Source organism: Falco naumanni, chromosome 9, assembly GCF_017639655.2.
Source record: "Falco naumanni isolate bFalNau1 chromosome 9, bFalNau1.pat, whole genome shotgun sequence".
Taxonomy (NCBI): Eukaryota; Metazoa; Chordata; class Aves; order Falconiformes; family Falconidae; genus Falco; species Falco naumanni.
In genome coordinates, this window is record NC_054062.1 from 10145388 (window position 1) to 10171093 (window position 25706).

The following is a 25706-nucleotide window of genomic DNA, read 5'->3' on the forward strand; positions in this document are numbered from 1 at the left end:
GATTGTTAAGTCAGTCCCGGATAGCCCTGCTTTATGCAGTTGTGCAATTCCAGAAAATCTAATGTGTTTGCTAAGAGAGCTTTTATAAGCATGTATAAGCAGACTTTACCTCTTCTCTTTTTACTCTTTCTGTGAAGGACAGGGAAAAGAAGAGACTGGTCAATAAACTTGACCCCTTTCTATTACTGTGATCTGTTAAAGTGATCACCTTACTACATTACCTGAGCATCTCACAGCACTTAAAGTGGTCATTCTCTCAAAATCCCTGTGATGAAGGGATGTGCCATTCATATGGAGGGGGGGAAAAATGGTGGTTAAACAAGATGGAACAAAGAATAGCCCCCTTATCTTCCAGTCCTCACGCTCATATTCATCCCAACCTTCATCATAAACACACAAATTAATCTGGCACTTTAAGCACTTATCCCTGTTACAATACAGCAGTTACAGAGGGTACTCTAGCCTGTGTGTGATCTGTGTGAATGGAAGGGTTTTAAACTGCTGCAGCTGAAGATGTTAATGCTTGTTCTACTTCTTGACCATATAAATGTGGTGTTCGCAATACCTTCTGTTGTAGGAGAAGTTAAAATTGGACAATATTCAGAGATTATTTCAGTGTCAGCAAGGGGAAGTAGATTGGCAGGAGCAACTACTACAGAAAAAACGTGAGGAAAACGAACGTCTGGTTTCTCAAGCACGCATTCTGCAAAGCAATATTGAGTCTTTGGATAAAGAAAAAGAAAAACTTGAAGATGACTGTCAGAGTTTGGAAAAGAAGTTCTCACAAACCAGAAGGTGGGGGAGGAACATGTGGGGTTTTTTTTTTCTGCAAAGATCAGAAGGGCTGGGAAGTGCCTTGAATATCTGTTTATCCTAATTAAAAATACAGCTATAACTTTGAGAAGCCAAATTATACAGAGTATGCTGTTTCTTATATCCTGTGGCGGTTTTATTTTAACCATGTCTCCAGCAGGCTTACAGAAAATACTCTGCGATGGAGCTGATGAATGCAACAGCATTTATTGTATCATGGCAATGCAGTGAGAAATGTTATGAAAAGCGAAATGTTAAGTCTTGGAATGGGACAGCTGTCCTGCTCTTATGACTACTAGGTAGCATCCCCTTGAGCTGAGAGAACTTTTACTGAAATGCAGCTGTTTTCTAGTCCTCACCAAGTACTTCCAACAAACCAAGAATATGTATTTGCATTTTACAGAGACTTAACTGCTACTGAAGATGCGAGAAGAGCTGCCTTGTCCAATGTAGAAAAAATGGAACTGGATGTTAAAAACCTGCAGCAGGAGGTAGATCTACTGAGCAAACAAAAAGAGTCACTGGATGGAGGCATTATTGTTGTACAGAAAGATCTTCAAGGTAAAGATAAATTTTTTGGGTTTAACCTGTATTACGTTTTAAGAGAAATTGTGTTAAAAGACATGCTATACTGTATGACATCAGATATCCAATAAATTCAAACGTTCAGATATTTACAGGCAAAAAAAGTACTTAACAGGTCAAAAAGATGGAAACTTTCAAATTTTTTTCAAGTTGCTGATTGAAAATCTCTGCCAATTATTTTCCTAGAAAAAAAGGAAGAACTAGAAACACTGAAAGGAGAATTAGATCACTCCAGGCAACAGCTTCAACTAGTAGAACAGGTTAGTTTTAGTGAAGTACCTACTTGTTTTCACATAGTGGGTAGGATCATTGCGCAGAAACGAGGGGTGTCATTTATTACAACAGTTGCAGTCCATCACCTGTTTTTCACCTAGGCACACTAGCTCAACGTCAGAGCCTTGCACAGCTAATAAACAATGGTGAGTTTATTGCCATGTTTGTGCTGAGTTTGGAGTGATTTGGACTGCAGTGGGTACCAAACCAAATTTCTCTTCTGGGTTTTCTGTTTGCGTGGCAGCTGTGACAACTCCCATAGTCAGATCATTTGTACCAATTGGGAGTGTGTGGCTTTGCTTTGGTTTTGGTTGTTTGCTTTGGTGGAGATTCAGGTTTTGTGGATTTGTTTAGTTTTGAATTCATCTTCTTTCTAGAAAAACAATCCAGAACCCTGGTTTATTGTTTTTAGGAAGAAGATACTCTTCTTTATTAAAAAAAAAAAAAAAAAACCACCAACAAACCAAACAAAAAACCCAACACAAAACCCAAAACAAAACAGCATCTTTTGGCTCTTCATCTGATGGTTCCTGTTGTGTTAATTCACTCGGTGGCTAGTTTAAATGGACGGTGACCTTCAGTGTGATTTGGAGTGTTCAGTTACATTCTTTCAAATGCCAGCCTTTTAGCCAGAGCTGTTACTCTTACCCACTAGTTATGTCACTTGATTTTGTATTTTATATTGCAGGATTTGAAAGATAATACAAGGCGTCAGGATGAGTTGGTTAGAGAGCGGGCAACCCTGAAAGAAGATATCCTAGAGTATTTAAGGAAATGTAAGGATTGCCAAGAGAGACAGAAAAAGAGGGAGGACAAACTGCAGCAGCTCCAGGAAGAGATTGAAGAGAAAGAAACAGAGCTAGCCGAACAAGAAGCGGTAATGAGCCTGCCAGCTTCCCTCACTTTCTCTTGACCTAAAAAATAACGCAGGCCAAAAAGTTTTGGGTGCAAGTTTACAAATAATATACCAGTGCTTTAAGAAACATCAGGCCTCATTTTTAGAGGAACAGCAGTAAACAAAAAGCTTCAACATTCAGTTATGTTTTAGTGAAAACTAATGTGTAGCACAACAAAGTACTGCGTCTTCCTCCCTGGCAGGGTCATCTTATACTGAACTGGTAACAAAACTGCTGTAAAGTCAGCAGTGAGCACAAGAAGGGCTAATGTAGTGGCAGGCCCTGTGCTGCAGCATTGTGTCTGGGCTGCTGGTGTAGCTGATGTGGGTGAGGAGATGGACTGGTACAGATCATTCTCTATAATGCTGTTCTGTCAGCTGCCAAGATAATAGCAGCTGGACATAGTTCAGAGAACTTCTTCCCATGCTGTTGGTTTCTTTTGGGAGATAAGCACACTATGTAGAGTACCTGAAATGATACAATGGATTGCAAATGAAATCAAAGCTTAACTCCAGCTGCATTCCACAATTCCAAAACCAAGCAGAAAAAAATCCAGGATGTTTTATTCTGGGGTTTTCTTCTGACTTTGAGTGGATTGTTATTGGCCGCTAGCTTTTGTTCTCTTCTACAGTATTTCTGTGCAAAGCCCATCAGCTGTTGATAAAAATTAGGGCTTAATCATATATTCCTGTAGTAAAATTAACTTAGGTTGGCTGAGCAGTTTCAACAAAGTGTTACCTAAAAGAAAAACCGAGGGAGCTGTACCAAAAGTGAGGGACAAGAAAAACTGATAAAACTTTATTTGTCAGTAGGGAGTGTTAGACTACAATTCTTTACAGTTTATGCTGCTTTATCTTCTATACTGTTTTCTGGTGATCGTGTTCTCATTGAGTTGGTACTAGCTACAGCTTGAAGCGGTGGGGTTTTTTGGCAGATTCTTCATCGCCTCAAGCAAAAGTCAGAGCATGAAGGAAAAATCCTGAAAAAATATACTGCTAAAGTGAAAGATGAGAAAATACGATTGGAAAAGGAGCTAACAGATCAACAGAAGAAACTGGAGCAGACAATAGCAAAAGTAAGGCTGGCAGAAGAAGACCTCAGTAAGCTGGAAAAGGAGAATTCCCAATGTGCACCACTTGAAGAAACTGTCAGAAAAAGCAGTAAGTCATTGCACAAATTGGTGGTTTCCATCTGTGTTCTAAGTCTAATGAAACAAACATTTTTCTGTGAATCTCACTTGGTTGCTAATACAGCACGTGGATTGACTCTAGATCCTTAAATTGACTTGTGCAAAACAGAAATTCTGAAGCCAGCTGGCGTTCTGTCCCCTTCTCACCTGGCATCAGTGTTTTACACCATTGTGCAGCAGATGATGTGTTTGAAAAACTTGTAATGTGTATGAAATATGCCAGGGTACTTATGTTTCTGATAATCAGGATTGTTGTTAAAAAATGTTAATTACAGGACATCAGCTCTCAGAAAAAGAATTACAATTACAACAAAAAAACAGCGAAATACAGGCTCTTCAGAAAGAACTGGAAGTCTCCAAGTCTGAACTAAACCATCTCCAAGATCAGATAGCATCAGAGAAGAAAAAAGCAGAAAAACAAATTCGGAGTCTGAAAGAAGCAATGAAAATGCAAAGTATGCAGCTGGAAAGAAAACTGCATGTAAGTCCTGGCTGAGGGGAGAATGTTTGGGCATTTAGGTTATTTTTAAATGGCAACATGATAGAACACCCATTTTTATCTTAGGAGGAACAAAGTAATGCATTAACTTCGTGACTAGACTGAACTTGAAGCAACCAAACTTCAGTTTTTCTAGCTTGTACTGCAGAACACGTCTAGTTATTCCTATTTAATGCTGCCTGTTTTTACCTTTTAACTTGAAGAAATTGTGTTATGTGAATTCTCTTGGATGCTCAGGGTAAAAGTCAATCTTGCTGCATTTTCCTAGGATCAAACCCATAAAAACAGCTGCTTGCAGAGTGATATAACGACTGCTGAACAAGTAGCGTGCAATCACCATGAGCAAGCCAAGCACCTTAAGGACCTTGACCAGGTCCAGCAGCCCCAGGTATGCCTGCGTAGCTGAACGTGGGGGGGTTGAGGGAAAGCAGTGTCTTCCAGACGAGTTTAATATTGTACTGGTTTTGAATCTCCTCCTGTCTGTTGTATCACAATCAGAAACAGACCTACTTAAAATTATTGTGTGATTTTTATTTTTTTATTATTATCATTATTTTTTCCCCAAATCTGGGAAAGGTTAAGCTTTGTGAACAGTCAGTAGGATCAGGCAGTTTGGTAATCCAAGTTTAAAAATGGAACAAACCAACCCCAGCCAGTCAGCCCTGTGCAGAGTTCTCAGTGTAGGGCTGCCAAGCTCTAAAGTGCTATTTCATGATTCAGACCCTGAAGGCCACAGCAGAGTGGCCCAGCTGCAGGGCTGCCTTCCTGTCACGTGGGGAGAACTGCAGGCACTGCTCGGGTCAGTTCAAACGCATCAGCCCTTCTTGACCAGTAAAATGATGCCTCAAAAAGGGACTGCTCTTCGGAGGTGGGCTGAGCGTGGAGGGGCTAGTCTTAGCTACTCATTAAGAGTAATTGGATTTGGATGCTCCCAAGTTACACAGCAATTGCACTGTAATGTTTGCTGTCAGCTCAGTTTAGGCAATGCTGCAGTCTAGGATTCAGACTCTGGCTCCTGTTTAGGTTAAGATTTGGTAATACAAACTTGGCATGACTAGAGTCATAATTTATGCAAACCACTAAGTGTTATCGATATTCAAAGCTACTCCGTGGGCACTTAACAACTTGCTATTGCCCACCTGAGCCAGCATTTGATACTTGCTTTAAATTAAAAGGTGATTTCACACTGTCTGACTGCTCCCAGTCCTTTGATAAATTGTTTTTAAGCCCTTTAAAAATTGGGTCCTTCAGAGAATGATGTTAGCAACTGGAAAGTGTTCAAGGAAGATTGCACAAGATCAGAGTACGAATGGGTTTGTTACCAAGTTGTGTCCTGGTAACTTCAGTGCCTTTGTTACCATCTGAGGGGCTTCACAGGTGAAGTTAATGTCAGAATTAGGGCTGCATCTGTTCAGAGGTTTTGTGACTTCCGATTGTTCTAGTTGAAATCTAGACATTTCTGAAAGAAGCCTTGTTCAGTTATAGAGGGAAGTCCCTCTGGATTGATGATGCATTTGTAACCTGATGGCAGAGTGGTGAGACTGTTACATGATGTAGGTTAAAACTCGAGAAGACTTGGAAAAGAGACAAAGGGAAACAGAGAATGCAGCAACGCTGCTTAACCTGGAGGCTGAAGATGAAATTAGGATGGGGTTGAAATCTTCAAGCCTGTCTTCAGAACTGCTGGAAGATACAGAAGCATCTTCTGAAGTAAAGGGAAGTCTGCACTGTGAATCTGATCACTTAAAGACTGATCCCTTTGCTGCTGCTAAAGAAAGACTCCTCTCATCGGAAGAAAAGTTGAAATTTTCGCAAGCCATCTTAATGGTAAAAAGCTTTCACAAAGTAGCTGCTCCTAGTGCCGCAGCTGAGCATGGCGGTATTGGTACCTTTGGTTTAACGCTCCCTTGCTGAGTTGTGCTTTTGTTTCCAAAAGGATGAACAATGGCGTGGAGAGGCTCTCCGAGAAAAACTGCAGCACTGCGAAGATTGGCTGAAGGTGGCACATGGCTCCTTGGTTGCGCTAAAACAGCTGTTGGGTCCCTTCTAAAATGAATCTGAACGATCCAGGAGCGTGAGGATCTTGCTCCAGCTCCGGTGTATTCACTCTGTACCCTACTGCTACAGAGTGTTTGGGGGGGGGGGGGGGGGGAACAACAATAAAAGAAAGCCTAGCAGCTGCATGCTGCATCAAGATGAATTATTTTAATTAATTGGGGTTTTGAGTATTCCAACAAAATTCCCTCATTTATATTGTACTATGGTATGTTGCAATATGACCAGTTAGGGCTTGGGAGCACCCATGATCGCTCTTAAGTACAGGTGCTGGCCGACTTTCATTAAATGTACTTGTTGCGCTTTCTTCAGGCATGTAATGAATGATAAAGGCCATAGAAATGGGGCTTATTTCTGGCTTGGGAGGAGGCGAGCTAGTTAAAAATAATTTGTAAAACCGTTGCCATCTGCTTGTGGTTTGAGACTCTTTTAACATTGCATCCCTTGTGTGTTGACTTCAAGGTCATCAGATGTCTTAAATACGGTCTTGAAAATTACACTAGCTGGATATAAATAGAACTAATGATTTATTTAGGCTCAGCTCCGGCAGTCCATGTCCAAGCAAGCAGAAGTATTATTCAGAGGAAAGCAGCAAACCGAAGGCACCCTGCACAGCTTGAAGCGACAGGTTGATGCGCTGGATGACCTAGTCAGCAGCACTTCTTCAGACCCACTGGTTCTAGCCCATAGCTCGAGTCTGTTCTCTCTTCATCACACTCTGAATTTAACCAAAACTCAGGTAACAGCCTGTGTACAGGAATTCTGGGTTTGTTTTAATAATATTTAGCTCACTGGTAGTCTGTTACAGCATCTGCTTGCCATCTTAGAGCCACAGCAGGGTGGTGGGAGGTGGGGTGCTCATCCTTTGTCCACTTAGTTACTGTGGCAGCAGTGAACTTGTTTGAAAAGTGTAAGTTTTCGTCAGCGTTGTCTGTTGTTGGTTTTTAATCACCTTTTATTCTTTCAAATCCATATTTTTTTTCTTCTGAAGATTAATGTGTCCCTGCTAATTGCAGATGTTACTAGTCAGCCTTACTCCTTTTTCTAGGCTACTCTGACAAGATTTGCACACGGGCCGGCTGGTGTCTCAGTGGTGTCACAGGCAGTGCAGACGACGCGTTCTGGCTCATGAGGAGTTCCTCGGTGAGGCCCAGAGGTGAGAGCTGCCTTCAGCCCTGGTGGAGGCTGGTGCTGGCCCATGGGCAGGCGTGCTCTCACACTGTGCTGCCCCTTTCCCGTGACGGCGCTCCAGCGGTTGGTGTCCTCATGCCTGATACTCTTTTGGCTCATAGGTGTGTATTTTCAAGCAAAGGGCGGGTGAGAGCTGCTTGTACATTTGGATGACATGGAGAAATTGCTGCTGCATTGATCAGCTTGAATGCTGAGCTAGTGCTATCCTTGATCCTTCAGGAACACTTCTCTGGTTTTAATAAACATATAGCCTATTGTCTAACTCAGTTGTACCTGGTTGTAATACTGGCCTGGTACTTAAGCATTCTTCTGTAATTAAGTTAAAAATAGATTTCTTCTCGTGTATGGCAGCTGCTTAAGTAAAGCTTCTAGCAGCCTCAGAGCTGCTCCTAGGCAGTTGCGAGGCAGCAGGAGTTAAGCCAGGCCTGCGAGTGCTGCCCATGCCCCAGCAGTGCCTGACCCCCGGCCGCAGCTGCCACCCTCGGCCACTTCTACCTCACTGCTCACAAGCCTGGGCTAGGGAGGCACTGGCCACTACTCGGACAGCTCGCAGGGCCTGCTCCGTACTGTGATGTTTTTGTATGATTAACTGAGCTTTATCTATGTAAGTTGGAGGTTGTTTATAAAAACTATTTTAAATGTGGATTTAAATGTTTAAAACAACTGTTTCATTTCAGTTTCTACTGCAAAGAAAACTTGATTATTAAAGACACAGAGTTGTCCATTTATTTGTTGCCAAATGCACAGATGTTTAAAATACAATTATTTTTCAGTATTTCCTTGAAGTGTCAGTGGTTGATGCTTGCTTTCATCTGTGGTGGGTTGGTGTGTTTTGTTGGTGTAAGTTGTCCCTAAGGTCACTTAGAGCTGCAGCGCTGGCAGTGCCCACTCTGGCTCTCCCTGCAAGGCAGTGAAGCTCCTCCTACACTGCTGTGCCAGAGCTGTTGCTGGTGTCTGCCACCCCTCCCTCACTGAAGGTGCAGCTGCATCACTGCTGAAGTGATGTGGCTATAGGTAATGGCTTCATGAAGTTCCCAGCAAGTCTCTTAATTAGCAGTGGCAAAACAATGCTAAAGTGCGAGATGAGGTGAAAACATGTGTCACCACAAGATGCAGAACCAGCACGTGATGGAACAGCAGCTACAAATGTGGTTCAGGTGTTGCTGTTGGGGGTATTATCATGTTGTATGTTTTTTTTACACAGCAGGAACAATTCAGTGTCCCACAAAAGGCTGGGCCAGGTGAGCTCCTGAGGCCCCTCCCAGCCTTGACTGTAATGGGGACTCCCCTGTCCAGCAGGGAGCCTCCCCAGCCCCCCCTTCCCCTCATTCTGTCTCACTCTCCCTCAGCCACAAGCACAAAGGGGTCCCTGCAGCACAGCACCCAGCAACCACAGTTCCACAGGCAGGGAATGTGACCCAGCTCCCACCCCTCATGCTGGGCTTGGCCGTGGCCTCTTGCAGCTCCCAGAGCTGTTCCCTGCTCCTCTGGGGAAAAGCCTGTGAAGTTTTTGCAGCATAAGGTCCATCACAAGGGGTAACCACGAGCAGCTGAAACTGCTCCCAAGGCCCAACCCCTGCAGGAGTCACACCACAGCAAACAACACAAGCCAGAACAGATTATCTAGATACAGGTACTTTATTTACAAATATTTAGATTAATAGCATTGTTACATCAATTGATGAGTACAGCAGTCCAAACAGATCCTTTCCATGACAGAAACAGCAAGACCTACTGTAACTTACTCTGGGAGTACAGGTATTGCACCTCAGCAAGCTGTAGTCATTAGAACATTTACTTCACACCAGCAGCAGGTTGTGGTCCCTGGGCAAACCCTTTGCGGTGCAACCTTGGTTTAAGCAGGATGCATTAGCTGTAGGTCTTGAACATACCCATCTACTTAAGAATATTAGTTAAAAAAGGACTAACCAGACAAAAACAAAGGGACAGTGCACAAGTTACCCAAATCCTATTGTCTGCACATTCCAGTTTTGGCTTTTATTTAACATTGACTGTACAATACTCTGGTACCACTGTTTACTTACAAGTCTGAACATTGTATAGTTTTAGTGTCTAGAGAGGGATTTTAAGCCTACTTTGTATTTAAACACTGCCATAAGGCTAGAGCCAGACATCAGATGACAATAAGCACTTACCCCCTGCCCTTTTTAAACCGTATGTGATGTTTTCCAAGCAGAGGCCCCCAGGAGACACAGCAGTACCACACGCAGAGCCGCAGTCAAACCCTGCACACGGTTCCATGACATCCACACGCACACTTGTCACCGCTCGGTCCCTCCCCTTCGCCCAAGCATTACAGGTTGCGTCACCCCACAAAGGATGTGCTCGAAAGCTTGATGAAAAAACCTGAGAAACCCTCACACAGGACTTAAATACAACAGCAGTTAAAATCCCGAGAGAGCACACGTGTTGTTCTGACTGTCCAGTTCGGCCTCTGACCATTGAAAAAGTTAAAGGTATAAAAGCGTAAAGGTGTGCAAGAGAACCAGCCTTTGTATACGATGCAAGGCAGTTGATGAAGCCCAATAATGCGAAACGCTTACTGAAGAGAGAAGCGGGTTAGCACACTGCTGATTGCACAGAACGGGATTAATAAAATGGCATAGATATACCACAGTGCAAAGATGAGAGACAGATTCCACTAGTGTTAATTTCTGCGTCGGGATGAGCTCCCCCAGCACAATGTCCACTGTTGACACCAAGGAGTTAAGCCTATGTGAGTGAACGGCAGTCACATCTATTTCTGGACTAACAGGGCAACGTGGTCACATACAGGTCATACTGTACAAACTGGTATTTTCTTATATACTGTTCTAATGCCAGTAATCATTTTCTTCATTAAAATCATATACACAGGATGTATTTAACTGTTAGCTCAGTTCCTTCAAATTTTATACATATTTACGTTCTGTTAACAAATGTAAAGGATAGAAGTGGCAAAAAAATGATGTAAAGCTATGAGCACAAGAATGAATGGATCGTTTCCCTGGGCGAGTCGTACGCTCCTGCATCAGCCCCCCCGGCCCCGGCCACGGGGAATTCTTCCAACAAAAAGCACATGGTTACAGAGCCCCTCGCTACCATCAGAAGTCATTTCACAGCAAAAACTTACCCTTTACTACAGACAGCTCTAAACAGTTAGAGGTGGGGAAGAAAGGCCAAAGAACCATCAAATTAAACCATACAAGACAAAGCCCTGCGAAAGTGTAAAATCATGAGTCCGGCATCCGTGCTCAGTTTAAATTATGTATCGGTGACACTATCACAAGGACAATCAAGGAAAAAAAAACTTCTAGATTTACCATGCAGGAGAGGTTTTATTACTCTACTTGCCTTTGATAACCTGATTACATCTAAAGTTGTTTAGCAGTTTAGTACTGTGTTAAACTTGTCTCAGAGTTTTAATTAAACCCAGTAAGATGTACAGAAGACAGGGAAGCAGTCAAAAGCACCGCTTCTGACAGACAGAGGTGAAAGGTCAGAAATGGAGCCATGAAACAGAGGTCACTAGCAGCCACAGCCTTCTCTCTGGGGCTGGGGTTCGCTGGTTAGTCGCCCCCCCTGCGGAGCTGATGGTTTGTGCTGTACACCCGATTCTGCAGCATTCAGATCCAGGCTTCCGTCTTGGATATTCTGGTAGATTTTCTTGGCAGCCTCCAGGAACGCATCCTCAACGTTCTCTCCACTACGAAGAGAGCAGCAGGAGTTACTTAGGCTGCATTTCCAAGCAGTGCAGGTTATGGCGGCAGCTGGCTAGGCACCCTCGCTGGGATGTGACAGGTCACCACGGAGCAGCAGTTGCTACCCTGTCCTCTTGCATGCAAAAAAAGCTTACAGCACTTAAAGCAGACATACCACGACGTTCAATAACCTATCCTTTGGTAGGGCGGTTTGCTCCCTAGCCATCATACCTACAAGGACCAGCCAGGAATAAGAAATACATGCCAAAACACCAAGTAGCAAAAATAAGCTAAGGCACCGAGCCACATGCACTGAGCGGTTCTGACAAGAGGCTTAAAGATAGGGGAGCCACTATTAATCAAAACCTTTTTGTTAAAAGGTTCTATTACGACAGGTGCCAGTTGGAACCACATTTATTAGTGTCACTGGAGATCTGATCCCTTGTGTTCCAACAGGCTCCCAGCCGACACGGCCCACCACAAACATGGTGCAGTGATGCCTCTCAGCAACTGAAGGGACTGGCTGTCACTGCAGAGCTTGCTTACAGCTCAACACCCGAGGGAAGGAAAGTCTGAACCGCTCTTACCCACACACGCACGCTCTACACTCAATAACGACTTGGAACCAAATCAGTTAATTTGATTTCAACAAGTCTTTGCCTGACATGTAGCGAGGTCTAATTTCCAAGTTACCTTCAAGTCAGAGCTGACATGACTGATACTGCTATGCATACCTCACCACCTAAGAGGACTCAAGAACAGGGGGTTTTGGACTTGTAAAACCCTACTATACCTGAACTCTATGGCTGTACTTAGTCATAACCGATATACTCCTCTTAAACAGATCACATCTGAATCATGACTCTAGACAAAAGTAACTTACGTTTTTGCACTTGCTTCGAGGAACAATAAACCTGTTTAGAAACAAGAGGTTTAACAGTCAACGCATAACATACTTCAAGTAGCCCTAAGTCATACTATGACCTTCAGATTACATGCAAGACACTCTCTTATTACTAAATAGTACTTCATGGCCAAGTTAAGGCACACAAAAGAAAGCACACAAGCTGTTTTCTAGAACTAAGCACAGAGTTAAGCCAGACTACCTGAAGCACAGTAGAAGTCTGTAGATATAATTACATTACTTTGGAAGTGTAAACTTGCAGCTATCAATGCTGAGGATTCACTTTAACATTGCTATCTTGTAAGAAGTGTAACAGCTCAAGAGAAAAGACACACCATTTTCTTCAGCAAATTGTTTGGCTTCTTCATATGTAACATCCCTCTGTGCTTCCAGATCTGCTTTATTTCCTATGAGGATTATCACCTAGTTCAGAAGAGAGAAAATTAGTCTAGGAAAAAGCTTATTAACTTTTTCACTACCACCCTCATAAGACAAAAAAACCCTCAAAATACACAGAAAGTTTAACTGCAAAAGCCACACATTCTCAGGAAGACACTGCTCCAGCAGTGCCCTCCTTGTAAAGTCAGGAGTAGCATCTCCAGCTGCCACTTTCAAATGCTTTAGGCTGTTCTCATGAGGCGAGGTCCTAAAAAGCAGCAGAGCAGTAGTCCTACTCTATTCACAAGAGCTGTAACTTGAGCTATTTCTTGCATTTGTTTAATCACCCGCTAATCCAGCCAGAATCTTTGCAAGTTTTTCATCCCAGCACAGTGTCCTCCCACAAGCTTAGTGCTAAAGTATTGTGGGAACATTCAGAGCAAGACTGAAGGACAGCAGTTTTGTGGTGTAGGCAGACACACAGAACCTTCCTGCCCCATCCCTCCAGAAGACTTGGCCAGCTTTTGCCAAAGATCTGATTTATATTCCAACCTAAGATGAGACCACATTCACCTCACTACTACCACAAAACAAGTAGTAGTGACAAAAATTTAAAAAGTTTGTCCAGATTTAATCGCCATTTCGTCTCCAACTGCTGAAAGCAGGCCCCTGAAAGGCAAGTAGCACAACCAGACTTTCTGAAAAGACCACTGCCTTCTCATGCAGCAGCCTACACTTTTGCTCCAGTTGCAGTCAGGGAAGAGAGTCACTGACACACTGCAAAATGGGGACAGAAGGATAACTCAGAGCCAAGTAGCTGAGAAACACAAGCAGCTTATTTAAGAGAACACTGCTACCACTGCAAATGCTCTGGCCTAAGCCTTCCACCTCTTGCTAGGCAATAAGCAATCTTGCTTTCAAGCTAAGTGAAGTCCAACTTACAGTATTTGGATTGGTGAGGTTCCTTGCATCTGTCAGCCAGCTGCTTAAGTGATTATACGTACTTCTTCTGCAAAGAATCAAGCAAGTACTGTTTTAGCTACAGTATTTTTTAAAACACCCAAATGCCAACAGCTTAGTCAGCATCCATTGAACACAGTGACATCTGTCATCCCTGTTCTTCTCCCCCACCTCAAAACAAAGTGGCAGCATCTTGTTTGGACTCATACCAAGATTTCAACAAGTCAACTTTAAACCTCCAGAGCAACTCTCACAACACAGGTGAAAGACAGACCAACTCGTGCTTCTAGCATGTAGTAGTTTTACAGTCTTCACAAAACAGTGTAAATGTCCTCGTATCAAGACGTTACAGGATTTCCCATGAGTGCCCTTACAGAAGGCTGTACAGTAGAAAAGCACTTCAGTGGCAAACAGTGCCTACGACTGTACTTTACTCAAGACTTAAGCAAACAGGAGATATAGCTATATATGTAGAAAAAACCCAACAGTGCTTGAAAAATACCAAGAACAGCCCCCGGGGAAGATGGCAGACATGAAAGCATTAAGTATTTCATGTTGCACATCTGATTAATTACTCTTTTTACAGGTGAAAATTAAAGATGCTGCTAAAAGATGAGAGGACAGCTTCTGTGCAGCCTTGTTTTGTTGGAGGACCAGCCTGTGAAGGGGCCTACAAGTCAGACTTCTCCAGTGCATCTCACCAATACACAGTCTGTGAAGCACATTTATGTAGCTCACTGCAACAGAGGTAATGTTCTGACCTGTGCCTACTCTTTGAGAATATTCCTGCCAGGCAAGCAGCAGTATCCATGGCCTCCCAGGAAGGGAAAAAATCCATGTACTGAAAAGCACATTTTAAGGACAAAGCCAGTTCTTTAAACAACTTAAACACAGGCAGTCAAGGCCTGAACTGACAAGATCCTCAAGCCTGTAAGCAGTGAAGTATTCCAAGAAAAGCAGCTCACACAATTCCGTTTCATTTTCAACTCTTCCAGTATTTAAAGTGTGCTAAGCTTCACACAACAGGATACGAATCCATCCAGACAAGAGTCCTTTCAATGGAAGTCAAGGGGACAGACAAGGCAGTACACACAAGGGCTGTGGCATCCAAACAGCTTGTCAAGCACACGCAGAGCTCCCAACACAAGATGCACCAGCCAACACCACCTTACCTGGTAATGTCGTAGACCATGAGAGCTCCTGCTGCTCCTCTGTAGTAGCTTCGTGTGACAGCCCTGAATCTCTCTTGTCCTGCTGTATCCCAAATCTGTAGTTTAATTTTTTGGCCACTAACTTCAATTATTCTTGTGCCAAATTCAACACCAATTGTGTGGGGACAGTCTGCCATAACTGTCATGAAAAATAAGAGCAGAGATCAGATCTTTCTAGCAAAGGGACCTTCCTTGTACAACAGAGATATGACTATCACCAGTTTTCAGTTATCTTTACTAGATTTTTCAGTCTATAAAAAGCATTTTTAGAGCTACAGTACCCAAACTGGACCACTTAACCAGAAATAAAACAAAGCATTTCGTGAACTGCTCTTAGTTTAAAACAGTTATAAAATTCCTTGCCTTCTCTGATGCATGTACACTGTTGCTGTTTGGCCATATATATCAGAAGGTATCAAGTCAGCTGATTCTCAGTCTATCCTTGCAGAAACTGTTAACTATTTTAATGCAGTAGGAAAAGATAACTTATGGAATTACCAAGATACAGTTAAAAGTCTGTAACACAGCTTCAAAAACAAGATACTCAAGCTGTTTCAAACAGGGTAACAGCATGACTGTCCACAGGAAAAAGCCAGTTTTGTAAGTAGCTATCAACACAGCAAGTCAAAACAAAAAAGACACCTTTCTAGTTATAATAAACTCATCTTTATAAGCTCAGCTTTAAGCAAGATTGAGAAAATATAGAAAGGATGAGTACCTATTCAAGCTACCTACAGTTAGCGACAGTCTCATAGTAGAGGTATTTGGCATGTTAAGTTTGTTCAGTTGTACTGCTTTGTCTTAAATGCTGACAAACTAAGAACAAGACATCCTCATCAAGAGTCTGATTACATGCAAAGTAGCATTTAAGCAGTTGGCTGATACTGGATTTTCATTAAAAGCAACAGTTAAAAAAACCTGTCCCTACTAGAATACCGAAGTATTTTCATCTATAGCGCCTACCGACTTATGGCCACACCTCAAGTAGCGCATGGAAAAGACTTACTTCACACCAATAAATACCTACAGACTTAACCACTGTGTGTAAAACACGTGGAAAGTCATAGAGCTAATAGCTGCTGCAAACTCCAGTACAACACACATTAAAAGTGAAGCTAATTCTTAGTCACAGTCATACATGAATATTGTTACAGCTCAGACTGCAGTAAGCCTTTAACCCCATCACACAGGGCAGTCCAAGCGCCATGAATCACAGCAGCTACAGAGAATGACAGTGCTACTTAAGTCTGCAAAGAGTCAAAGAAAAAAAAAGATTCCTTTTTTTTTTTTAAGTCCTTCACAGCACTAAAAAACTCCAACTGCTTGCGTCCAAGCTACACGAGTATTAAAACCATGTAAATTTCAGACAAGAAATTTCAATTTGTTCCGTATCAAATTCCCCAGAAAAGCTCTAAGAACAGTCACAGTCTTCCCACTCATCACAGGTAGGACTGACTGAAGCAGCAGTTTCGCTGTAACTACATCAGCATTTTCTTTCTACATCTGCAGGAATCAAAACAAAAATCTGACCAAGTACAATACAAACTCATACAGATGAAGACTGCACACATCAAGCTCATGCATGATGAAAACAAAAAGGCAGGAAGGAGGGATGAAGCATACCAGTTAGAATATTATGAATTGAAATACTCACACTTCTTTTCTGTAAACTGATGAAGCAAACAGGACTTTCCTACACCCATGTCCCCTGTTACAGAAAGAATAGTTAAGGCTGACACCACATCATTGTTGTAACAAGCACATTTTCCTCATCCCACACAACAAATGGTACAGGCAGCCATTTCTTTCTCAGGCCTTCTGGGTAGGGTTCTATACCTGGCTACAGTCCTTAAATTTATCAACTTCTGCACTATAGTTTTGGAAAAAGGTACACAGTTGCGAGCAAGGGTGGAGCAGAAAATTCAAAAAAGTTTGTATTACTGATTTTACAATGGTATTTCACAAGGTATGAGAAACAGACAGTTTATTTTAAATTTCAGCTTTACCATTTAAGTCTTTACTCTGCTCCTGTCTTACTTGCAGTTACTGATAAGGTCATAAAAAAATACTGACAACATGAACACACCAAGAAATTGCTTCACTTTCACAATGCCAACAGCTAGAAATAGCAAGATTTTTTAAGAATCAACTTTTCCACAGTCTGAGACTGTCACAGCAGCCCAACTTACAAACCATTACAGTAAGATTACAGATCACTTACACATGAACAAGGTCATTAAGAATTAAACAGTTAACAGCAAGACCAGTTCTTCCAAGACAGTAATAAATGCAAGTCCCTGACTCTGAACAGCCACAGAAGCTGCAGCTAAAAGCAACGTTTAAGCACAAAATAGTCTGACAGAGGTTTACAAGCCTATCTAAAGCAATGGGTTCCAATTAGCACTCCCATCTTCAACATAACTTGTAAAACCTTTGAGTAATGATGCAGAGATGAAGTGCTACAGCAAGCCTGAATTAACACAACATCCCAGTTGTGTTGACTCCCAAAGCTTTTCCCCATCTCCAATATATTTGGCAGTTTTTCTAAATATAAACGTTATTTTTGAAAAGGACCACATGCACATGTTTTTACAATGCCTTTTTCCCTAGTGCTATGCAGAGGGCTAAGCATTATGCCCTAACAGGGAAGATAACACGCTTCAGTATTTTTGAATATGTCAAGAAGAACAGTTATTTTTAACAGTAACTCAGCAATGAAGTGTACTCAGTACAGGCACTGGTACTCACCCCCACTCCCAGTTCACCTGTCACCAGTCACACAGCTCTCATTCTGTGGCAGAAAGGCATTTGCCTTTATATTGTCAGCTGCTAAGCCTTTAGAGCAAGTGCAGTGATCTGTGAGGGACTGAGGCTGGACAAGCAGCTACTGAAAGAGTCACCGCTACATAGCAAGTAACATGTGACAGACATCAATAGTACAGCCATAGTGTTTGTAGGTAGGCTGTCACACTTACACAGATAGGTAGGTGCCCAGAGATACTCACCAATAATGATGTACTTAAAGATGTAGGAATAGTTGTAAGGTGCAGTTGCCATTGTGGCACTAGGAAAAAAAAAAAAAAAAAGACAGAACACATCAGAACTGCTACTTATTCAAATGTAACCCAGTTCAGCCAATTTAGTTCACATAAGCAAAACCCCCTTCCTTTCCCTCCAACTATCTTTTCATTCACAGTTCACGTTTGTGTACTTCCCCATGGTCACTGAATTAGTGCCAGAAACACTCAGCACAACTCCCACATCATTTGCTCCAAACCCCTGTCACTAAGGCCTCTACAAAGAAACATGCTCTGCGTAGTATTGATACTCATTCAATTTTATCCAGAAAGACTTAAAGCCGTTTGTTGAAAAGCTCCACTAGCTTCTTGCTTTGTACAGAGTCACTGAATGAACCAGCGCTCACTTGTCAAACAGCTGATACATGAACTGACAATAAAATCTGACTCCAAAAGAAAAATCTGAAGAGGTTTAACAAAACCAGCAACTTGGAACTATTACCTCACACTTTTGAGACTTGCAACAGGAACAAAGGAAACAGTGCAGCTTGCATCAAACAACTAAGAATTACTTAAGTGTGTGCTGTAGTAGCCTTAACTGGGGTCTGCCCTGCTACATTTCCCTGTCAGAAAAGCTGTACAAGCCACAAATCAGATGTTCAGGAAGTTTGTTAACATCTCTGTGGCTTTGTCAGCACAGTAGCATTACAGCAAGGCTTAGCAGTTTCTCTTAAATTTTAAGTGATAGTCAAAATTAGATTGGAGTAAGTATTTCCAATATTCCAGAGTTTTCCTGTTTTCCTAGTAGAAATGTCTTCAGCTGTAAACCTGCAAGGTCTAATAGTTGACTTACTACTACATCAGCTAACCAGGATTACCAGCCTATACAGGCCAGATATTACTAGTTACCATAACAGATGCAAAATGCCTGCTTCTGTCCCAGGTTTTACGTTATACTAGATGTAGCATGATCAGTTAAGCAAGTGGAAATTTTTTACTAGGAATTCACCATTTCTGTTCCTGTTCCTGCATGGCAGATAGCCAGCCACTAGAAAAACACAGTACTTAAATTGCTTTAGCCTAGAAAAATTTTCATTCAGTCATGTGTCACTCACATGACAAATGAAACCAGTAAAGAAAAAAAGACACATAAGAAAGCTTATAAGCCTGTAACTTTTTTCAAAAGTATTGCTTCATCAACCTCAATTATCCATAATAGTGAACAGTAGGCATATGAAAGGTGACTGACAAATCTCATTCAAAGCACACAGCCAACAGCCACTGCCTTACACAGCAGAGATTTAAAGCAAACACTCTTATCTAGACCTTGGAGGGGGAGTCCAGCAGGCAGTTAAGAAGGGTTTACTGTGTGCCAGTCACTGATCTGCACCTTGTCTCTCCTGCATGGTTGGCTCACAATAGGGAAACTCTCAAGTCCTACCCCAAGCAGTATGCAGAGCATCTATCCTAAGTCCTATACACACACACAGTTCTACCAAGCCAGGTTTAATCCAAGAGAGTAAACAAAAGACAGTTTTGGACAGTAGTTCTTGTATGTGTTGGCAAGACAGAAATCCACACTAAGTGCTGCAGAAGTTCCAAGAACAGTCATATCAATCAAGCAAATCCTAGAGGAAACCTCTGCTGTAATAGAGGGAAATCTCATGCAGCCATCCCACATCACCTTTGCCCTCCTCAGTCTCTGGCCATCAACTGCTCAGTGGACAGACCACTTCCCATCACTATGCCGGGTAAGAATTCTCATCCAGTACTGAAAATGCACTGCCCTTTACCAAGCAAGTCAGCAACATTACTGCCTTATTTCATGGAAGTGGAAGATTCCAGAGTTAAGAGTATCAGCTTCAATACATGCACTGATCATCTTCAACACCAGCAAATAAGGACAAGTAACTGCTCCATACAGAGTTCACTGTCAATATGTTGCTGTGGAAACAACCCATACTTCAAATTTTCTGAATACATCTTCACACATTATGTTCTTCCTCTTCTCCAGCATGTCCCAATAGCAGTAACATTCAAACTGAGCATCTTCTGATCCAACGCACTTGTTCTCACAACATACCATTTAAAACAAAAAAAATAAATTTAGCATTGTAAACTCCAAGATAGGGAACCACTCGCACATGGCTATGAAATCTGTCCTGCAGAAACCTAAGTGATCCTCTCTTCCTTCAGGAGACCAAGTGGCTAAGGAATGCTAAGTACTCAGAAATACTCAGTTTCACGTTTCTGAGCACATGACTTTACAGTACTGCTGTATACCACAAGTGAGGGGAACAGGACCTACTGTCCAAACTTGTAAGCAACCAGCACTAGAAAGTGAGGAAGAGTTCGCTGTTTTTTTGTTTGGTTGGTTTTTTTAAATGGACAAACTGGGAATTCAGAATTCTAATTCACAACCTGAATTTTAAGTGAGTCTCTTAACTAGAATCTTTACTGCTAAATATACATCTCTGTTTATTTGACAGGCTGGTTTTGCTTGCTAAGATATGTCAATTTACATTATACTCTAAGTAGTCTGTCTATGCTATTTCAATAGAAAAGAAACTGTCACTTCTTTGCAACATATGCATTGAAATCAGTTCCCACTTCAAAGTGAGAGTTAGAAAAACCAGCAAATTCTGTGCTTGGCAACAAATTCTGCTAAGAAATGGGTGGGAAGGGAGGACTAACTTGAAGTCAAGCCACATCTCATTGCTAAAACTTCACCCTCATTCTTACAGTGACATTAGGCCCCTCAAGGAGGTGTGAGATACCACACACCCCACTGTACAGCCAGACCTAGCGCATGCATGCTCCCCACAGCTTAAAGAAAAAATTTGAGTAATAATACTGATAGAGAAATTCACTCATACAATGAGTCTAGACCTTCTCTCAAGTCCCAGAAAGTTACTGCAGAAGCCACTGTGGCTGAAAGACATACATACTGAAAGCTTGTAGATATTAAACACAGTTTCTGGAGTTAAACTGAAAAATAAAGCAACACTTTAGTATTACATTTATTCTAAGGGTCAAATTACAGAAAAGACTCCAAAATACTCTAAATTATTACTAGAGGTCAGGAATCTTTTTTTGAGAACTAAGATGACTTAAAGGAAAAAAAAGACCTCAACAAAATTACAATCTTTTAAACACTCAAATTCCAGTAAGGATTAGCAGGAATTCAAACTGTACTCAGATCTTGGAGTAACACAGATATTCCAGAAGGACACCATGCTGAAGGAGAAAAAAACCATAGAAGCCACAGTGAGAATTCAGCCTTAGAAAACTGACCATCTCAGCATTTACTGCAGATGAAAGAAGGAAGTCTAGACAAGAATAATGCACAACAGGATTCAGTAAATAAAAACATTAGCTATATGTTAATACAAGGGGTTAATATATGTTGACAGCATCACCCATCTGTAGAAACTGGAGTTCTACCTCCACTTCAGAGCCCTCTGTTCCAGACACGTGAATCTTAGTTACCCCAATACGAGTGGTTACAGTTCTCCTCTTGAGAAAGCCAGGAGGGCAAGAACTGCAGGACTGAGAAAGTTGCACATTAAAGTACATGCAACTTACCTTCAGCCACTGCTGACATCATACAATATGACAAAGTTAACCAACCATGAATTTACTGTTAAACAGAAAGTAAAAGAAGTTTAGTCTGGAAACTTGGTCTACCTGCCATCTTTCTTCCAGGGAAGTCTGCCAACTTCAAACCAGTTTTGGCTCCTTTCTCAGAGGTAATATTTCCCTAGAGTTTAGAGCATTATTTCAGGATGGCAACTAGCCAGAGTATCATGCTTCACTACACACAGATTTCTGCTAGTTTCAAAGCTTGTACAATTAATTCCTGCATTACAGTTAGGACTAGAAATTTTACAGTCAACAGCATCATCATAATCCATTTTCCAAATCAACTTCTCCTGTAACTTTATAAATTAAAAAAAAGCCTCTAAAGATTAGCTTAATGAAATACTAGTACACCTACATTTCCTCCTCTAATCAACAAGCACTGCACAGCTATTTTGACAACTCACTGATGCCTTATTTCAAGTATCAGCACACATCTGTACAAGCTGAGATAAGGTCATTCTAGGCACAAAGCCGTAACGTTCTTTATCAGAATAACATAAGTGTAAATATTATATGCATACCAGGTTTTGTGAGACCCATGCAGCTCCTTCTAGCTCAACTCAAGGACACAATTTTAACTCTTCACTAGATATGATTTGCACAGAGAAATTTCATACCTTTATGCTCAATGAGAAGCAGGTATGTTATTAGAAGAGACCAGAACCTGTATGCACAGGTTTTACTACACATTGCTGTTTTCAGAGGTATCATTTCTGTGTGGATTGGCCAGCTGATGGTATTAACAACATGCGATCAGCTTCAAACTTGGGACTGCCTAATTATTACCAGCTCCCTTTAAAAACATACCATTCTGCAGCCAGAGGAGCACTGTTTAGTTAGTCTGAAGCCAGAGGCATTTTGTGTTTCAACTGGCCATCCATGTGCTCTTTCAGTCATTCCTCAAGGATATGCAGCAGGAAAGGATCTCACAGCTGAAGTCCAGTTCCCTTCTACAAAAGTCAATGCCATCATATCATTCCTTTCACAAACTGAAATAACTTTTGAAGAGCTGTTAGTTTTTTCCATTTGGAAGAAAAAAACTAGTTGCATACAAGAGCAACTGTATGCAGCCAATGACTATTATTTAGAACAGCTTCTAAATCTCTACACAAAATTAATAGGTAGTTATCCTCTTTCCCAGGGCATAACCTTCCTGCTCTTCCCAGCATATTTACTTAGATGTTAATTAACAGTGAACACTGAAAAGAGATCAATAAGGGGAGAAGAACTGGGGACAAGCAGAATTGTTTCAATTCATAATTGTACTATTCCCCTGACGAAAACTTTTGTCAAGCACACAAACCAACACAGTCTAACCGGTACTTTACTTTAGAAGGCTGCTAGAAATACAGTCTATAATTGCTTCAACTGTGTCTTCTGTAAAAATACTGGAAGCTAATAAATAACAGTTCTGTTATCAATTAATACACCCAAGCAGTGAATTCCCGTAAGTCTCTTGTCCATGGCAAGCTATGAGGTCTATTACAATTAAATTTCATTGTGGTTCTATGACTTACACTCAGGACATTTAGGTCTTCCTAAACATACAAACACCTCAGCCCTCTTTAAGGTGATGGCCCCACAGCCTCCCCAAAGTGTTCATTTTTTTGTAGGCTTGTCTTTACAAAGCTCTCTTCCCAGGCTGATCCTTGAGGAGGGTCATCAGCAGCCTCCTAGCAGTCCAATACTTTCACACTTATCTGACAACCTTACTTGTTGCTGGCCAGTTCTTTACTCATTCTTCAGCTCTTCTACAGTCACGCTCTCTAGCTTTCCCCATCTGGATTTCATTAAAGTATTTCATTAGCACAAGACAGTAAGTTTGGCTGAACTAATCTTTGATCAGACAGCAAGCCAGCAAACTTCTTATGATCCGCTGCTGAAGATCACTTTGCATTTCCTTATTATTTCCATGTCCAGTTATTCTTTCTCTGAAAGCACACCAGGCCTGCAGGCTGCTGGGCTCAGACTAACAAGCTTCCGCTGTGCAGAGCCCCATTTCAAGCTGTTCTTGAAGAAATGCATTTGCTATATCCTTTAATCATGCAAAACACCTTTACTCAGCCTAAAGCCTAATAAGTATTTCCAAAGACTTCACAGGCCTTCATTTCTCTTCCTATAGGACAATTTTGACTTTATTTTTAAAAGCAAGGCTATGTATCATACTGCCTTCGCTTCTTGATCTTCCACAACAGCTTTCCAGTCACACACACAGTGTTGGTTGTCCTTTTAATGGTTTCACATCCTGCTCCAATAAGTTCCTCCATTTTATTTCCTAACTTCCTGCATTTATATGCGCACACCTCATTTCTTACTAACCACACCCTAGCACATTGGTTAAACTAAATATTGCATACCTGTCCTCATTAGTAAGAGCACTTTCTCTGATGTCCATTCTCTCAGCCATAGTCCTTTATCCATTTGTATATCCTCATTTATCCTATTTTCCTCTTCCTATAACAGTCTAACCTGTAGCTCATGTCTGCATTTGTAACAGGAGAACCAAGTTCCAGAGATACTGCGTAAGTTTAGGGACAGACATACTGAAACCAGAAGAGTTTTGTAGTCAGTCTAACAAATCAGAATAGTATCTAACTGCCTGGAGTCTTCACCGTGGAAAACAAGTCACAAACACATTTTAGAACAAAATTAAGTAAGGTCTACACCTTTGTTTCAGAAGGATACAGCAAAATGAACACCAATCATATGCAGGTTCCATTAGATGCACAAGAGTAAGCAAGTAGTTATAAAGTATCTATTGACATTTTAAATCCTAGTACCTCCAGTATAACAGGTTTGTTTTCAAACTACTGCCCTTCACGCTAACTTTTTTTTGTTATTCATAAATTGGAAAGGTAAAATAACAGCTTCCTCCTTCCACTCAGATTTATGATGTTTTCAGATCCCTACAGGAAGCCACCAAGTTAATTTTTACTCCATATTAACGATATGATATTTAGTTATTAAGTCCCCCAGGGTTGGGATTTTCTCTCCATTCCTGAGTAATGCCCAAGCACAGGAGGCTCTCAATCCAAATCATGTCAGAAACCAGTCCCAAAACTAATACATTCCATATGATAATATCTGGCTACTGGAAAACTTAAAAGACTCCTGACTTGGAGTTTGAAGTGATTTAGGATCTAGACAACCCAAGTAAATCCTGTTCACAAAGGGGTACTGTTACCTCTGTGAAAAAAATGTCACACCACAACACAGACCCACTCTGTTTCAGGGGCCTACAAAGCAAAGTCCACATCAAGCAACCTCCAGAGCAACAGAGCCACTGCTAGAAACCCCACTGCAGACACACACCTTCTCCTGGCTTCACAGCAAGGGTAGGTCGGTACATTTTCAGCTGAAGACAAAGGTACCCACACACGCTACAGAAACCTTCAGCGTGCTGCAAACAGGCAGTACACAACTAGGGGAATGAAGAGAGCTTCGTTCTTCTGCCTAGCCCAAATAAGCACTGACAAAAGAAAACGCATCTAGAGCGCCTCTGTCACTTTCTCGACTAGGTAGTGGCATTCCCCTCGGCTCTCATCGAAGTTATTTTTCTGTCGAAATTCATGACAGCACTGGTCAACATAAGAATCAAAAGTACAGATAACACTGCACATCGACCACACACACAGAGTATAATGTATACATATAGTAAACACGCTACGCGCAGCTGCAACAATTACTAAGGGGCACACACGTATGTCCCCCTCATGTGCACGAGTGGTGGTGGCGCCTTACACGGGCGGTGTGCAGTGCAGAGGAGCAATGGCAGGCGGCGGCGACAACAGTGCAGCAGCGGCCTAGCTACTGCCCAGCCCGCCTCGCCCTCCCCGGTCCCGGCCCCAGCCCGGCCCGGCCGGCGGCCCCCGGCTCTCCCCGCCTGCCGCCGGGCGCCAGGGCAGCCACCCCGCCGAGGCTGGGGCCAGCCGCACCGCCCAGGGAGCGGACAGGGCTCACCGCCGGGGAGCGCGGCCCCGCTAGGCCGCAGCCGGCAGCGGGGGAGAGCGTCGCCACCGGGACCGGGCGGCGGCCGGGGGCCTGCCCCGGGGGGGCCGGCGAGAGGGCGGCGCGCCCGCCCGAGAGGAGCCCGGCTGGCCGGGCGGCGGAGCGGGGCCTAGCGCCCCAGGCCCGGCCGGGCGGCGGGGCGCCCCTCCCCGGCCGCTCCGTACCTGGGCTCGGGGAGCGGGTGGCTGTGCAGCGTGGCGCGGTCGACGGCAGCCCGATCCCCCCTGCGGGCACTGTGGCGCTTCGCTTCAGGCTGGGCAAGGGCCGGGCCGGGTCTCCGCCTCTCTCCGGGGCTCCCTCAGGCTCGGCTCCGCTGGCTCCACTGCGCCCCCATCACCCCCCTTATCCAAGATGGCGGCGCCCCTCACACGGGGTTTCCCCTCC

General features: G+C 42.6%; 2 protein-coding genes across 9 annotated transcripts in view; one reads left to right on the plus strand and one right to left on the minus strand.

Annotated features, from left to right (window-relative positions):
• CNTRL (centriolin) overlaps positions 1-8229 on the plus strand; it is a 36898-nt gene extending 28669 nt beyond the window's left edge. For 6 of the 8 annotated variants that reach the window (XM_040606181.1, XM_040606183.1, XM_040606186.1 and 3 more), the window contains 11 exons: positions 578-795; positions 1217-1374; positions 1585-1658; positions 2360-2548; positions 3502-3727; positions 4032-4237; positions 4524-4643; positions 5813-6082; positions 6192-6254; positions 6846-7049; positions 7359-8229. In XM_040606181.1, coding sequence (XP_040462115.1) covers positions 578-795; positions 1217-1374; positions 1585-1658; positions 2360-2548; positions 3502-3727; positions 4032-4237; positions 4524-4643; positions 5813-6082; positions 6192-6254; positions 6846-7049; positions 7359-7442 — 1812 coding nt within the window. In that variant the 3' untranslated portion in view covers positions 7443-8229. Of the gene's footprint in view, positions 1-577; positions 796-1216; positions 1375-1584; positions 1659-2359; positions 2549-3501; positions 3728-4031; positions 4238-4523; positions 4644-5812; positions 6083-6191; positions 6255-6845; positions 7050-7358 lie in introns of those variants that run through there. The other 2 variants (XM_040606184.1, XM_040606188.1) reach the window with 2 other exon arrangements.
• An 894-nt stretch (positions 8230-9123) lies between these two features.
• Positions 9124-25706, minus strand: RAB14 (RAB14, member RAS oncogene family). The gene is made up of 8 exons (XM_040606059.1): positions 25487-25706; positions 17661-17719; positions 16310-16363; positions 14617-14794; positions 13427-13493; positions 12442-12529; positions 12086-12116; positions 9124-11207 (listed from the first exon to the last, which is right to left on the minus strand). Exons 2-8 carry the CDS (start codon positions 17710-17712, stop codon positions 11030-11032), a joined length of 648 nt encoding a protein of 215 aa, XP_040461993.1. The 5' UTR covers positions 17713-17719; positions 25487-25706; the 3' UTR covers positions 9124-11029.

Excerpts from the sequence above, each read along its gene's own strand:
- RAB14 (XM_040606059.1), bottom strand. The coding sequence starts at position 17,712 with ATGGCAACTGCACCTTACAACTATTCCTACATCTTTAAGTACATCATT. Across the intron at positions 16,364-17,660 it reads CTTTAAGTACATCATTATTG|GGGACATGGGTGTAGGAAAG; the intron begins GTGAGTATCTCT and ends TTTCTGTAACAG. Across the intron at positions 14,795-16,309 it reads TCAGTTTACAGAAAAGAAGT|TTATGGCAGACTGTCCCCAC; the intron begins GTGAGTATTTCA and ends TTTTCATGACAG.